Here is a 17,202-nt window from a genome sequence, read left to right as displayed (position 1 = left end):
AGCCTTGTCAGAGATTACGGGAAGACTTTGTCACTGCTGGTTTCCCGTGAACAGTGCTGGAATTGGGAATCTTACTGAGAAGTTGGTTGAAATTTGTCATTTGGGGGAGGGGGAATAGCTCTTTGTTCATTACTATTTTCTGTTTAAATGCATCTCTGTTTTCTGTAAAAATGCTGCTGTATCTTGACTGACATTTGGTGCAGAAGGCAGTTTTTATGAATTTTTGCTGCTTCCCTCAGACGCTGAAGATGCATCTTCTTGCCACTGTACTGTACTGTGATGTTTTCCTTTTGATTAGTTTAACGGATGTTATTCAATATACATGCCAAAAGCTTGACTCTTGAAAAAAATGTCTAACTTCTCTTTGTAGATCAGGTTTAGACAGTTCTCTGGGCTTCACAGGGCATGAATGGCTTCACAAGTGTGATTTTAGGATCTAGAGTTAAGGTGTTGGCATTTCAATTAACACTTTTAAGTCCATTGTATTTGGTTGGATTAAAGGGAAAGGATTGAAAAGTTGATTTATCAAGGCTTTCAGGTGACCTGAGAAGTTAATAAATATGTTGATCCTAACACTGCAGGAGGATGGGAACTCTCAAACTTGATTTTTTGATGAGATTACAATTTTAGTTGACAAACTGCTAAAACAGTACCTTCAGACTCTTTAAGGCATCTCGCTTGGTGCTGATGCCCCAATTAAAATATTTGCAAGTGTAATGGCAGTGGGACAAACTGAGGGATATAAAAAATCGTATGTGGAAAATAATTTTCTACTTTTTATATGTGAAAAAAATTTAAACAAAGTGGTTTTGAATCAATTTAGTATCTCCACAAGTAATTTGAAAGAAGATAAAAATTGTAGCTTGTGAAGTTTGCAGATAAGTAGGGTGAAAAATAGAGGAATCACCATGTAGATGACAACCTTACAGAAGCAGACTCAACTGTCATCATTGGCAGTCACCTGAACATGAGCTGCCAAAGCAAAATGGTGGCTCAGAGGAAAAAGCGATGCTCAGTTGTATAAATAAAGTACGTGTAATCTATGGCTGCACTTTAGTTACTAGAGTACTGAGCCTAGTTGAAGCATCCATGTTTTATTATGAAAAAGGTACTGACAAACTGGAAATGGCTGAGAAGAGCTCCAGAACAATCTGATGTCTGGAAAACCTGCCTCACAGAGTAAAACTAAGTAGCTCAATAGTGTTTAGGTCGTCTAGGAGGTTTTCAAATGACAGGATTACAGTTTGAGGCATGGCTCTGCCTCAAGGTATATAACTGCAGGGGAAATGAGAGTTAAGTGCTTCACGTCACAACAGACCTGTGACTTGAAGAAGGTGTTTGAACCAGAGGGCTTTGTGATCTGCTCCACGTAGACGTCGGTAGATCCCATAGATGAGAGACAAAGCCTGACATATTCTGAGCAGTAAGCCTAATTTTTAGTACTGACTCAGGGAATTTAGTAGTAATAAACACAGAAAAGTCTTATTTACAAATATGACAGATTTTTTGTTGCTTGCCACTTTTTAATCAGAACTCTGTATCTTTCAGCCAGGTGCTACAGGCTTAATGCAGGTCTCCCTTGGTGAAATTTTGTGATCTAGATTATTACGCAGGCCAGTTTCAGTGATCATAGTGGTCTGTGTGGCAAGTCTGGCAACTGGTAGATGTAGAAAAATATTACTCAACAGGTCTGCGTTTTTAGCTGTCTTCTTTTTAAAAGCAGAAACAGAGAAGAAACCAATACTAGCTAACCTATGGCTCTTTGCAGATGTGTTTGTAACTACTACTGGTCTGTTCACACGGTTTGAGAATCCCTGAAATTTGCTGAAACTTCATGACAATTTTGGTCTTGCAAAATTACATTTGATAGTACTACTTGACTCGGGTTTCTTCTCTTTCCCATTCTTTAGGGAGGCTCTCCCCCAGCTGTGTCGTGAGGTACTAGGTGATCAGATTCTCTTTAGCAACCTCTCTGATTGTCAGGGTTTGAAATACTTCCTTTGCAGGATCACCACTAAATATGTTATCGTCTTGGCAGTAAGTAAAGTTGGAAAGAAGTGATAACATCAAGACCAAATGTAGTGCAACTTCTCAGAGAGGAGCACTAGTTTTTTCAAAGAGAAATAAAAGGCAGGGATCAGGAACTGGAATCACATCCCCGAATGCTGAAATGAAGAAACTGTCAAGAAAGGAAAGTCAAAAATGACATTAGCCTCAGTGAGGACTGCACTGGAGGGTGAATTATGTCAACAATGCTAAAACAAAGACACATTGTCTTGAGGAAAACCGTTTCAAAAATATTCGAAGGAGATGTCACAAGTGATGTAATTAAACCTGGAGAGAGAGGTCAAGCTTAGTTTATTAGCGTTATGTCAGTAAAGTCAGATGTAGGAGCTTTGGGACACTTGGTACCTCACAGCAGCTTTCAGGTTAGGCATTGCTTACTCTCTTACTGTTGCAAATCAACCCATGAAATGGCCCCCATTTCTGCCTTAATCTGAAGAGAAGCCCAGTTAAAAATAAACAATGTTAGCTTAATGTGGTAGCAAAGAGTGTTTGACTTCGCAGGGGGGAGTCATCTGTTCCTGAAGAGAGAGAGGAAGAGAGGTAGCAAAATGGTAGAGCCCTCACTTCTGCGGTAACATCTGGTAACATCTGGGCTGCACGAGGAGTGAATTCTGGACCTGCCAGGTTGGAAGCGACCTCGCTTTGTACAGTCAGAGTATTCCCAGGTGGGAGGACAAGGCAGGGTTGGTATCCACAAGTGGTGTTGCAATGTCCCTTGAGTTGAGCCTCAGCCAGCCGTCCCTGTTTTCTTAAGAGCCTGCCTGCCCATTAATTGCCCCGTTCCCAAACAGCAATCTGCAGCGGGTGCCTTGTAAAATGCCACAGTGGTTAGCTTCAGTTTGGTAAGCACTGCGTTTGGTCAGTCTTATCTCAACTCACACGTTTGTGCTTGATCGCACTTGCATAGTGCCAGTAGCTTGTTTATTATCTAACACAACACATTCACAATCTGCTGTGTGCATAATATGGGTGGGGTTGGTTAATAGAGGAAGAGGGGGTGGGCTTTTAATTTGCAAGTTCCCAGGGATTGTTACGAAGAACAAAGGTGGAGGAAGCAGACTTCTCGTGCTGCATGGAGGTGCTGCGAGGGCCGTTTGAAGATGTAATTGTTTATAATTGTCTCGTTCTGTTTTTAGAGACATTTGGAAAAGCTCTCACAAACCATTAAATTAAATTTGCTCCCTTGAATTGGTGCTTTCTTTACTGTAATCCCTCATGTATATTAACTAAACTGGATCCGAGTATTTCTGCTTATACTTGTCTACTTTTTTATTCTTTGTGTGTGAGCAACGGTAAGAACTATAAGCATTTTTCTTCCCCGTAATAATCTCTGACCTTTCCTGTGCAAGTGCAATGATTAAAAACTTGGACCAAAATCTGCTTCTGATTCAGACACCACCTGTCCTGCTATTACAGAAAGGTCAGAACAGATTTTCAGCAGCAGAACAAAAAGCGTTAGAAAATCACACAAAGAGAAGTTTATGCAGAATATACAGAATGGGATCTGTTGTTAACTTGTGTTTAATCTTGGTTATTTGGAGGATAGGAGTGATACTAATCAGGGTAGGCGTGCCGGCAAGGCACTAGGGTAGAGCAGTGAGACAGCTGAGATGAAGAGATCCGTCGGCCTTCACTGACGATTAACCCATCTGTGTCAGATGCACCAACATATGATTGAGAAAAGGGATGTCAGGCAGAAATAGCAGTAGGAAGGCAGTAGATTACATACTGGAGAAGTAGCTGAAAGGCTTGATGTCTAGCCTTAATTTTGACAGCATCTTTATTACTCTGGGCAAGTTATTTAATATTTCCATGCCATCTTTTTTATTATTATTTAAAAAATAAAAGTAGTATCTCCCTGAATACGTAAGCAAGCAGTTGTGATGATCTGTGAGTAACTGCCTATATAGTTAAGAAGTCCGTGGAAGCACATTGGAGGGGCAGAGGTGTTTTCTGTAGTCCTGGGATCATGCTCTGCTCTTTCACTTCCCTAAAGAAAGGAGATTCAAACCTTCTGATTTGCACAAGGAGTACGGACAGACCATGGAGGCTTTCGGAGTAGTGGGTGTCGCTTGGGTGAGCAGTCCCCTGGGTGCATGGAGTTCCTTGCCTCAGGGATGCCGTGGTGATCCTGGTGCTGGAAGATCCCTGTATAGGGAGGGTAAGGAAATCCCTCTGAGGCCAGTCAACAAGTTTCAAGGCATTTTGGTTTTAAGAGTTCTTAGGGCTAATACTTGGCAAACTTAAATCTGTGAACTCTGTTTGTGTGCCGTTAGACTTGGGTTAGTGGAGTCCTGTTGCTGGGTACATAATATAACAACAGTACCTTGTGAAGTGTAGGACTGAAGACTCACGAGATAAATCTTCCTTAGTTAAGAAGTGGGAGTGCTGCAACCCTGTCCGAGATCTGGCTGGCTGGTCTAGCAAAGCCATGTGGGCAGCTAAGCACAAACCTAGCTTCAGATGTGCTGAACAGGGAGTAATGTGCTCAGTACCTGGTGTGGCCAAGCTCTGCAAAAATACACTGCTCCAGAAAAGCTTAAGGCAAGGATGAAGCTCAGTGGAGGCAAACTTCAGTAATGCAGATGCAGTCCAAATGCATGTGGGGAGCCTATCCGTACTACCAGTCTGTTGTTTTCTGTTCTTAGCAAAAGCATGATAATTCAGGAGTGTAATACACGTAACTAAGAAATCAACATTTGTAACATTTTTTAATAGCAGATACGGTTCTGTAAAAAAAAAAATAATTTATAAACCCTCCTAGAGTACAGTTCTTGGAAGTATTACATATTTCCACTGATGATAGCCTAGCAGGGGTATATCAAAAATTGAAAGAATAGGTCATTTTTAGTATACATGTTAGTTGTCTTAACGTATTTCCCAATAATTAATTATTAAACTATGGCATTCACAATTAAAAATGTGTTCACTGCATCTCTGAGTATAGGCTCATATGGACAGCATGGGACTGTGTTGCAACATAAAGTACATGTGGCATAATTACACTAGCTCCTCTGTGGTTGGTTCTTTTAAGCATGGGAGTGTATGGTTGTGAGGAGGCCCGTAAACTTCACTTTTTTTTTTTTCCTTTTTAGAGAAGTTGTGGGGAAAGTGCTGTTCCAAAATGTATGAGTAATGACTGCTCTGTGATTGATGCAATGATGGGGGGGGTGGGGAGGAAGCCCTAAAAATGGCAGGGGGGTTGGCAATAGGGAGTGATGAGCTGCATCAGGGAGAGTCCGGTGGACAACAACCAGCCTGGCTCCAGTCCCAAGCACAGAGCGTGGCACAAGTAATGTGCACGTGTTGGTTAGGTTGTAGAAGGTAGTCTTGACTTTGGGAGAAAACAAGACAACTTTATTTTAAGGAGTCCAAGAGGCTTGCTTTCAGCAAAGTGAGCTTCTGTGCTGTGAACATCATCCCTTTGGTGCAAGTCACTTGAAGATCCTCTCAGACCTGAGCCTCGGCCACAGGCACAGGCTGACAAGAAGCGAGCTGCAGCAGCGTGCCCTCGCTCATCCCTGCCCGCTGAGCAGTGCTCACTGCCCCTTCGTGTGCGCTGGCACGAATCACCGGGCTGTGAGCTGGATCGCTGGCTGAGCTCTCACTGCTGGAAGCTTCTGCTCCCCCCTTGTGTTTATCTAGGACCGGAGAGCCCTGCGGAGTTGGATTAGGGGCAAGAACGGATGGCTGAGGTTGAAGAGGAAGGTGTGGAGATTTCTGAAGCTGGTTCTGCTGACAAAGTCAGCGTGTGGAGGAACTACACCCTAAAGCAAAAGGTTCAGGAATGTAGAAACGCTAGAATATAAACCATGAAAGGGTGTGGGGAATTGCTTCCAGGTTTGGGTTTATTTTATGTTGGAAAGAAAGTTTTGATACTTTTTTTTTTCGATTGGTTGATTTTAAGATGTTTATCCGCCGAACTGCATTCTTTCAGTTTTGGTGTGTACGCTGTGCAATGTCATAGCAAGCTGTCCGAGCCCGGCTAGCGAGAAGGAAGTAACACAGGCATATATTTCAAACGCAAACAAAAAGTAGGTAAGCGATAAAAGGATTAGGAAATAAAAACAGAATTTGAAGGGAAGAATATGAGCAAAACAAAGTGGCAAGAGAAGAGGCCACAAATGATTCAGTGCTGGTAATACTCAACAAAAGCAAGTATTTAATTTGTGCTCTGCAGAGCAGTTCCGTAAGGACTGGTGTCCTGAAGCCAAGAAGAACACCTGGTGGATATCAGCCTCATTCTTCTGCTCTTAGTACAGGGAGCTCCTGCTAAGGTCAAGTGTGTCAGCGTCAGGAAAAGCTGTGCAGATCTAAGAAGGGTTTGTTTTTGTGTTTTGTTTTTTAAACTAAGAGGGAGAAAATAGGTTACATGCTGTGAAGCACTTTTATTAGTGTGCCAGGCTGCCCAGAAGTGTTTGTGGCATCTTCTTCATGAAACACATCAACAGCACAAGAATTTGATAGGAGAGAATATTAATTCATCTGCTATGTCTTACAGGGAGGCAAAGAACAGCCAAGACTGTGTGCTTTCCCTGAAAAAGCATCTTAGTGTTTCAGAATGCATTATGAAGGATTACCTGAGGTGATCTGAAAGTACATGGTTTTGAACTTGAAGAGGATCTATAAAAGAGAGAAAAGAACTTTCTCTTTTCTGTTCTGACGCATCCAAGAAGATCTAGAGGATCTTAACCCTAACCGCAGGAGAGCTGTGTTCTCATTTTTGTTCAGGGAATCTTGACTCTAAGCAGCTTGTAAGGGAAAATAACATTTAGTCAGACTGGATTTCATTTTTGATGTGTATATCAATGTATATTTAACTCCAATGCCTAATCCACAATCAGGAAAAAAACCTTTCTTCTCAAATGTCTTACTGAGACGTGCTTACCTGTGGCTTAACAGTCAGTGGTAATGGGAATACCAGCCCACATCTCAATCTTTTCTTTAAATCCTGGCAGAATTCACCAAAATGCAATTAATAAATATTTTTTCTTTTATTTAAACAGCTGTCAATTCATCTCTTGATACAAGAACAAAAATAAGGGCTTGTGCATTTATAAATAGCAAAGCTAAATTTCTGAAATTGTTGAAGAAGGGTTTTTGAAGCGATTATCACTTCATTGCAAAAGTGGATATTTATGTGCTGTACTGATACGAAGTGGTTTTTTTTTTCAGTTTATGATAGGCAATGCAGGAAGTGATCTGTCATTCACATCCTCTAATGTTTTCCTTGATGTGATTTTGCTTTGTAGCTGCATGTAGCATAAAGGTTTGAATTAAAAATGTTTTCTGCTGGATTGTGCTTAAGGATAGTTTTAAGAATCAGGAGAAAAATGGTTCCCCTCATCCCAAAGATGGGGTTCTGAAGAAAGTTTAGGCCAGGGTGAATTGGCAGCAAGGACATATGAGACTTTGGACTTCTGAGTTTTAAAATGGTCAGCTAGTGTTGCCTTGGTAATGATAACGTGCCTATTGTCCCCTTTCGAAATTTTTTCTGAATTTGCATGCAAATGCTCATTAGGTATTTTCAGTGTTGAGTAAAGATTTGGTAACTCTGGTAGGTGTGATTTGTAATGATTCCATCTGCCCTGAGCACATTCCACTCAATTGCAATCTTTGGTGTAAGGACTGTGGGTGCCTTCTAGCTGCCAGGTGGATACTGCTATGCCAAGGAATGCTACAGTGAACAATTCATCAACTACACTATTTTTTTCCCAATAGAAAATTATACACAGAATTATTTATGCACAGAAAGTTTTTGGTTTTGTTTTGTGTGTATGTGGGTTTTTTTGTTTTGTTTTTCAGTTGGAAGAGCAGCCTTAGTTACACTATATGCCTTTTCTGAATGCTTGAGTTTTGAAAACATCAGTATGATGTGAAATAGGTATTTTGCTTCCATTTGAGCTTTTTGGGGCATGGCTTTTTCAGTTGCAATACATGCAGCATATGGGCTGTGTTTTGGAAAACATGTTCATCTGTCCTTTTAAGTTAATGCTCCTTTGTGTTTAAATTGAATGTGTTGGCTCTCAAGTGGAATTGAATAATGCAAGTCCTCAGTGTTGCAAAATATCTTTTTTTTTTTCAGTTCTGAACACAAAGGGAGTGAAGCCATAAATTTAAAGAACAACCAAAAGGAAAGCACAACTCTTCCTGCACTTTTGAAGGTATGATTTTTATTTACTAATACTGAATTGAGCTAAGCCTGCCGCATCTGCTTGTAGCTTTTTGCTATGTTCTGAGGTTGGAGGTCTTCATGTATTGCCTTGTAGCACATAGTTGCCATGTTCTGGGTCAGGGCCCATCATGCTAGGGTACACATGCAAAAAATAGGAAGACTATCTGTACTTCTTGTTCTTGAAGCAAAGTTAATATCTTTACTTACATTAAATAAATGTGAGTGTAGTCCCAATTCCGCATGCAGTCATCTAGTAAAGGATGAAGCCAGTGTTTTTATCAAATTCTGATTTGACAATCACCTAAAGTGCCATTTCTATATAATTTATGAATATCTAACCAGCAAGTGTTTTCCTGAAGTTGCACTGGTTGCCAACCAAAGCGCTGTAAGAACTTTCTGCTGAAATACTTATGCATGTTAGCTATTCTTCACCAATGTTATCCCTGTTAATCATGCTTGTCTTATCCTGTAAGCATTCTACTGAAAAAATGGACATGCTTTTATGTGACGTTTTCTCCTATGAGTCATTTGACACGAAGTGGTAGCTGCCAGTAAAGTTGTGTTTAGATTTAGTTTATCATAACTAATCTAAAACTAATCTAAACTAATAAACTAATATCATATCACTATTTATCATAAATAGTTCTATGCAAGATGGGGCCTAGTGGTACAGCCCTCTTCCAAGTAGTTGCTGTCACATCATGCCCTGCACAGAGTCATTTTAGCAGTTCATTCACTAAGTACTTTTTCTATTTTTTGTTTCTTTTTCTACATTAGTAGTAGCTTAACTACTACAGAAAATCTTGTGGCAATTTCCCTGAAAGGGCCTTGACTAGTCCACCAGATTTATTTGTGGATGTAGTAGGCTTCTTAACAGACTGAATCTGAGGTTTCTATATAGTGTTGCCTAGACTGAGCACTAGCAGTATATGGGGAAGGAAGTGGTCTTTTTGCTGTATGGCTGACAGTCACTGTATAGTGGCATCTTCACTATCTAGGGACTATTTGGAGGGGTTTTGCCAAAGGTGAAGAAATGTTGCAGTTGCCTCTGCAAAGACGTAGGTCAGTAGCTGAGTTATTAGATAAAGATCAATCCTGTGTTGAATGTAATTATTATGCATCAAGGTGAGAAACAGCACAGCAGCATTTTTTTGGAAGCCCTGTGGATTCAAGCCAGCACTGTGTGAGCTGGGCTCCCAGACCACGCTACTGAATGCCTTCCCGTTGTCATAAATCATGGACTATTGCTTTTATGGCTTGAAACACAGGCAGAATTGATTCTTTCAACCAGAGGAGATTGTACTATAGTAGAAGCAATGTTTTTGCATTTTAAAAAATCTTATTTTTTCTGTGTTAGATCAGTGAAAATTTCTAAAACATTTTCCTTTTGAAGAAGGTTTTGACTGGGGGAGAGGAATGATTTAGCATATGTGCACAGGACTTCAACACAAGGAACTGCTTAAACAGAAGTACGAACAGGGTTAGATTTCAGTGGACGAGCGGGATGCATAGGTGGAGTACAAGGAGCATAACAGGTTTAAATTATCTAAGAGTGTCTCGTTTTTGCCAAAAACTAAATCTCCTTTGGTACATTTTTAATTTACAGAAACCTAAGTTTTGATTTTTTCCTACTGAATCTAAATTCATTGCACTCAAGTCTTCTACTCAGAACTTTTTGTATGTTTAAAGTTGGTGCCAATATTAATGCTGTAAAGTTTTGTTCCAAGTAGCTGCTCTGTTCTTTGTCTTGCCATTAAAAGTTTTTATTTAATTATATTGTCTTTGATTTATGCTTGGCAGTGTAAGATTGTGTGTTACATTATCTTTGAAATAATACCTGGTGTTTGGCTTTGTATAGGCTTTATAAGAAAGGTGCGGCTTTCATATGACTAGAATGTGCTGGCTGTTCAAATGTACCGAAAACTTCCTGTCCAACTTCTTTTTTGCTTTCTTAAGCTGATCAAAAAATCTTCTGATACGCTTCAGCAGTTTCATAGGCATACTAATGCGTACTCTTAGTACTACAATTTTATCTTGTGTGCCTTTAAATTACAACTAGGTAATAAGAAGTGATTTAGAGAGGTAGCCCACCTCAACCCCTCCCCCCTTTTTTTTGGTGGAGATTTTTTTTTTCCTGGCACTACTCCTTCCAACGCACGCTTTTTTTTTTTATAATACCATACTGTTCAGTGCCTGACATTGTCCAAAATAAGCTGTCTTGTGCAAAGATAACTAGAATGTGGCTGAACAGTTGGAGAGAACTGGGGCTCTGTCTCATGTGAAAGGAATAATGTATGGTATGGAAAATCACTCCAGTTTCCTTCACTGAGTCATCAAGGTAACTATACTATGAAAAAAAAATCTTTTGTAGTTGTAGGAAGTGTACTTTGTGAGGAATTTCTAAGTCTGTGTATCTATTGGATTGGGTCTGGGCAGGTTTCAATACATACCCATATCTCTGAACTATGTTCCTACTTATTTCAGGTGGACGGTGACTGCAAACTGATACCGTATTGTGTCTGTCTGCCACCAAGTTAATGATCTGTCGTGTTTCTGATAGACTTACATGCTGTGATGTATTTATATTCATTGGCCATCTCAGCAGAAGGCCGGGGGCAACATAGCAGGGGAACTGCAGTGTCTCTGTCTTAACAGCAAAGGTCGGAGATGTAAATGATAACTGACAGGGTGAGTGGAGCTGAGAAACATGCTGAGCTACCACAGCCCTCCAGCTGCTCTGAGGGCTTGCTTACCAGTTCTGTATACACGCTTCTTTCTTCCCTGTGATGAAATCTTTAGCTCAGAGGGAGAAGATGATACTTTAACACCTTAAGAAAATACAAAACCTTATCTTTTTGTGCCAAGATGACATTATCACTCATCATTTGGTCACTTTCAGGAAAATATTATTGAAATATACTTGCTATGTCTATTAATTCATTGCCAGAGCCTGCCACTGTTTATTTACAGATTCTGTTTGGGTTCTATTTCTTTGAATTAGAGCTGCAAACAGTGCTTTTTCTGAGTAAATGCCCCATTTGAATGATGTGATTGTTGAACACGTGGCTGTGTGGATGTAAACAGTTCTTGAACTTGATGTTTCCCATTCTAAGCATCTGCATTGCATAATGTCCTGTACATACTAGTGTATCATTAAGCTCACTTTTAGCAGACTGTTTTTAAAAGGAATATTGCAACAGTGTTTCCTGCAAAAGCAGGTGAATACATCTTTACAGTTTTTGGTAATGCCCTGAAAACAGAGGTTTACAAGTGGAACGTAGGTCTTGTTTGACTTGAATGGCACAGCTACTGATTGAGCTAATGCTGCTTACTGTAATGAGCTGCATACTGGATAATGTCTTATTAGTATAGTTTTGAAGAACGCACACAGCACTCTTGTACGTGCTTGTGCCACAAGTTTAACCTGGGCTTCTACCTGTATTACCATACTGTAGTTGTAGCAGCAGTGACTGGTTCAATAATAGCAAGTTGTTTAGATCCCAGGCTGGCCCTATCCAAGGTTCTTGTCCAACTGGGGCTTGTGTCGGCAGATTGACTTGCCTGACAGTTGTCCCGTGATATTCTTCCTGTAACGGTGCCTGGAAGAAAAAGCACATTCTCCCATACTTGATCAGGAAAGAATTCTTAAGCGTCTTGGCAGAAGAACTGCCCTGTGAGCTCTCTGAGGCAAATGCAGAAGTTTGAGAAGGTAGGTACAAATGTAATCTACCAAGTGTGTAATTTAGATGTCAGTATTTTGATAGCTTTAAATATTTTATAATTCGGCCCAAAGGCTCAAGCCTGGGTACTAGTTGCCTGGATTAACCAGAGACAGTCTCAGTCTTCATAGAAGACAGAGCGAGAAAGTACTGCAAAGATTATCTAGCCCACTCCTCTGCCCCAAGGTGAGACCTCTGTATCTGTCATACCTGATAGAAGTTTGTCTGACTTGTTCTCAAAGACCTCCAGGGATGGGGATCTCCAAGATCTCTGCAACTTTGTCAGACAACTGTCCCACCAATTTCATAAGCCCTCTAATTAGAAAGTCTTTTCTTAATATCCAATCTAAAGCTTGCTTGCTACAAATTAAACCTGTTGCTAATTGGCCTGTGATAAGTACTCCTGTATACTATGAACATTGAGAAGAGATAATTCTGCAGCCCTGCTTTCTCACATTAATTTAATTTCAAGGTAATATAAAGATGGCTGTATTTAAATGGTAGATAAAGTATTAAAATTTGATGTCAAAGACTGCAATTATGTGAGAAGATGGAGCCAGATTCTTCTTGCAGTTGCAACAGGCAGGACAAGAGGCAACGGGTGTAAATTGGAACATGGGAAATCCCAGTTAGCTTTGACAACTTATCTTACTTTTTTCCCGTTTTACTGTATTGGTGGTCAAATATTGGCAAAAGTTACCCAAGAAAGTTGTGGGACCTTTATCCCTGGAAATATTCAAAACTCAGCTGGCTGAAGCCCTGCTCTAACTGGAGCTGCTTTGAGCAGGAGCTTAGACTACGTGACCTCCCCAGTCAGATTCCTTTCAGCCTAATTAGTTCTGTATTTCTGTATCACATCAGTTTCCATCTAGTGTGTAATTCATGTGTGTGTTTTTTTTAAAAAAAAAGCTCTTTGAATGAATTTGGTGAATATATGTAGCTGTTCTTACTGAGTATCCCTAATTCTGACTTTATCATTAATTTTAAGTTCTACAAAAAGAAATTGAAATTGAAATTAAGCCTAGTGTCTTTATTTACCACATACTTTTCTGTAGCATGGGTTTATTTCATATTATCTTTATTTCATATGTGTGTAGTCTAAGTTATATCAGCTCAGTATGTGTGCGAATGCTTGCTGAATACCTCTGGTTTAGACTTAATAGTTAGAAATGAGAGAGAAGGATTAGTCGACTTTTGGGAGTCAAGGGAGGTGGAATATTACTGCCAACCATGATTTAAAAAAAAAAAAAAGTTACTGCTAAACATGTAGTTGTTGCTGCTCACAGCTGTGAATGAAAAACAAAACCAAAATGTTTTTGGAGTTTGCGTGATCAGGATTTTTCTTGTGGAACCCAACAGCAAATCTTTTTCTCTTTGGAAACTATTTGGACATTCTTTGAAATGAAATTTTAGAGGAAGTACATAGAATCTTCTGTTTACCCAGGGCTCTTTGTTAAATGAATGGTGTTTACAGCAGTATGTGTTTGGGAAGACATTTCAAGATCATCCTATATAGTGTCCTAGTAAGTTCCTCTGTAGTACCAAAAATTTTTAAAAAGATGATTCTGAAATATATTTCCCTTTTTACTATAGTCATTCTTCAAAGAAGATCTTGATAAGGGAACTTTGTTTCAGGATGAATGAAAAAAGAATAGGCTTAAACCTTGCTGAGTCTAGCGCATAAAACCACTGAGGAGACAGATGAGGAGGAGAGTGAAAACCTGCCATTAGAATTTAAGTATGGGTGGAAATTGCACTCTCACTCTCTTCCCAATGTACTGCCTGCTTGTGCAGACTTTTTTTGCATTGAAAAGGTGAATTTGACCTTTTTTAAATTTATTTTTGTATATCAGGGAATTACCAAGTAAAAGAGAATGGAAGCCATTTCGTGTTCATAAATGCATTTTCATTAAAGGGCAATAGAAGAATAACGTTGGGAGAACATAGAGGAAAGAACTGAAATGAGACAATTTAATTCTCTCAGGGTCTATACTAGACCGAGTAATAAAGAGATGTTTATATATTGAGAAAGGAGTACCAATTCTTAGTCTTTAATCAGAGCTTTACAGTAATTTCAGGAGAAAATTCAGAGAGAGAAGTTTGGAAATTACTGTTACTTGTATAAACAGAACTTCATAAATTGTAAAGTTCGTTTTGTCATTCTAGAGGCTTTGCCTGAGTTTACAATTCAACATAAAGGTTACACTGCAGAAACTTTATTTTGAATTGTTCCTCCTTTTTATCTTTGTTTTCATTTGAAATCTTTCCCCTTACCACCTTGCTTTTTGTTCACTTGTCAGTGAAGGTGAGTCTGAGTATTTGCTCAAATTTTGGGTGAATTCAAAGCATGTTTGTTTAATCTTTTCTTTCATCGTCTGACAAATGAAATGTGTTAAGGTCCCCTCAGTGTTTCAAGAATTCAAATGGATAAACAAATTTTAAAAGTCCCAGTGCTGAACTTTCAACAAAGGCCACTCGCTTTCCAGATGTTGAATAGTCATTGAATTTAAATGGGTGTATCAAAAAAAATGCAAAGCCAATACAGTTTAACTAAAAATCCCTTCCTGTTGTTCAACACACCTGATTATGAAGCTGTCGTGATTTCATTAGTTTTCTAGTTAGTCGTCTTCCACTGTTGTCATGACCTGATTTTTTCTTCATGTCAAAACAAGCAGAGAAAGGAGGATGTAGAAGGAAAACTTTGCAGTATGAAAACGCCAAAGAGTTCAGAGGTTCAAAACATGTGTTATTTGTGGAAATACAGAACTCACGTTTAACTTGAAACCCCCAAAGCCCCCAATGCTTTATTTGTTATTCTTTGTTTTCTTTTCTCTGATTATTTTAAAGCTATTATTTAGTTAAGATAAACAGTTTTTGACAGTGGTGGAGAGATGCCTTACATCATCTTCTCCACTTTAATTACTGCTGTAATAAAAAGAAACAAAAACGTTTTGACAGTGTGGTTTTTAAATCCATTTGTCTCAGGAACGCTTGCAACAGTAGACTCTTAGGAGTTCTGTTTATGATGTATCATACTGCCTTGATAGTTCATTTTCCTGAATTTCTCTTAATACTATGATAATTTTCTTACAGAATTCTTGTTCCTAATCTTTTGCACTATGTCCAGTTCTTTTTCATCAGGTTTGCAGTAGGAAAGAGAGTCTTTCCGTATGTATTGCCTCCTGTTGTTCGAGAGTGCTTAACTTCTTTGCCTCATACTAGCTGAAAAAAAAAACAAAAGCCTTTTTCATGTGGCTCAGCATGTCCCACTCATTGTAAAACAAGTGGGAGATTACTGCAAAGATGCTTAACCCTCCCAGAGAAGGGAAATGTGCTGAAAAACATGCAGCAGGGGCTCCTCATGGGAATGTACTAATCTGCCAGCAACTCAAGCTATTTCAGTGTGATTTTGCTTAGCATACAAGATTTACATACTGTAGAGATCTAATGAGATGCTCAGGAATTGTGAAATTAAATGTGGTCATCCTGGTTATGTTGAAAGGTCAAAGCTAAGCCGAGGAACGTCATTAATTTTCCAGTATTTGAGGCAGTGGTGCTTTAGCACACTACTTTGTACACCCAAAACTTTAATCTGAAACAACTACACACTAGTGAAAAGAAATTCTGTGACTATTTCTTGAATGAGTAAATTGCTGGGGTTAAATGACTGTCTGAGGGTCCCTGGGGTGAATGGGTAAGTACCCTAAAACCCTGATGTCCGTCTGTCTCCTCTTGCAACAGTACCTGTGGTGAGGTGAGGTGGATAGAGTACAGAGGTGCATCCATAGGGTCTGCAGGGTGTGCTCTGTTGGCAGCTTCCCCTGTAGTAAGACAAGCTGTCTGTGGGAGATTTCCAGGCTGTTGTCTAGAATTGCTGCTTCGTAATGAGTGTTTGCTCTCAGCGAGCAAAACCCGAAATGTCTGGCTGTTGTGGCTGGGAGCTAATCCTTTGCTTGCAGAGATCTGCGTTTTAATGCTGTCCCTGTTTTCATTTATTTCACTTGTTAGGGCAATAAAAGAGATCATATTCCTGGCAGACTGACACAAACCCTGCCAAATGAAAACCTCTGGCAACGTGAACTTTTCCCACTCGGCTGCCGAGAGGAGGCAGCTTCCAGGGCTGCCGCTCACGCCGTGTGTCAGAGGCTGGGCGAAGCTGGCAGAGCAGCCCCTGGTCAGGCTGCTGCTGGGCTCTGCACGTCAGGGGAGCTGCTCGCACCAGCAGCAAGCCCTGTGCCGGGCTGCCTGCGTGCAGTTTGGTTCGGGGCATATGTCTGTGCTGCAGCCAGAAGTGGACTGCAGCCTGGAAAACATACCTAGCCTACTGTTGAATAAATCAGCTCGGATAGCAATCAGGCTCGAGACACGACAACGTGGGCTCGTCTTCCAAGTCCCTGCTGCTAGTGCTTCTCTGCAGCGGTTGCTCAAGCGAGGTGAGACTGCACCACCTGACTGCACAGTAAATACAGCTCTGGTCATTACCGCAGTCTCTTCAGTCACCTGATTGAAGCCGTGATCTTGTTTCACGCTCTGCTAAGTTTCCCCTCCACGCCAGCCTGGTTGCGTGTGAGGTCTCGGGACCATAGGATAACTCTGGTTGAAGGGACCCCAGGTCATCATCTGGTCTGGCCTCCTGCTTACAGCTGCAAGGTCAGGCCAGGTGACTCAGGGCTTGCCCAGTGAAACTTCAAGTAAGGAGTTGCTAAAGGAATAAAGGTTGATTAAAGGCTTATGAAGCATGTCACAAGCAGGAAAGCTCATAGAGGATGGGAAGGGGGAGGCAAGGGGCAGACTGATGGCAGTCTGCATATGAAAGGAGCTCTCCAGAAAGACAGTGCTGTGACAGGGCAACTTAGGTCTTTCCTTGCACCAATAAGGATCTCAAGGGAGATCTGGCAGGTAGGTTTTCACCCCAAAGCTATTGTTTGTGTGGTATGCCTGAGAAACTGTTCAGACTTCTGTGATGCTGGAAGAGGGTCTATTTATTTTTTAACTGATGAAACGAAGTATAACCAGTATCACGGTCTGGGATTCTTCCAGCATTGTGAATACCAAACTGCTCAAGTTTAATTTTGATGCAATGTGGCTGCTCTGTTAAGGTGAAGTAGAAGCCTCGACTGCTAAAAATTGCTGGGACATACCAGGGTAAGGATTGCTTGCATACGCCCTGCACATTCTCTGCCTATCTTAAGCATTTGCTGGTGGCTTCTGTCAGGGGCAAGCTCAGAGAATGCCAATAAT

The 17,202-nt window shown here is 40.4% G+C and overlaps 1 protein-coding gene across 5 annotated transcripts in view; it reads left to right on the top strand.

Moving 5' to 3' along the window:
- Positions 1-17,202, top strand: part of CRYBG3 (crystallin beta-gamma domain containing 3) — a 103,530-nt gene that overhangs the window by 14,816 nt on the left and 71,512 nt on the right. For 3 of the 5 annotated variants that reach the window (XM_080597173.1, XM_080597174.1, XM_080597175.1), the window contains exon 2: positions 8,153-8,231. In XM_080597173.1, coding sequence (XP_080453299.1) covers positions 8,153-8,231 — 79 coding nt within the window. Of the gene's footprint in view, positions 1-1,910; positions 2,038-8,152; positions 8,232-10,902; positions 16,861-17,202 lie in introns of those variants that run through there. The other 2 variants (XM_080597177.1, XM_080597176.1) reach the window with 2 other exon arrangements.

Source organism: Anser brachyrhynchus (genome assembly GCF_964034855.1).
Source record: "Anser brachyrhynchus genome assembly, chromosome: 1".
Classification (NCBI taxonomy): domain Eukaryota; kingdom Metazoa; phylum Chordata; class Aves; order Anseriformes; family Anatidae; genus Anser; species Anser brachyrhynchus.
Note: the sequence above shows the minus strand (reverse complement) of the source record. Positions and strands in the feature narration are given on the sequence as shown.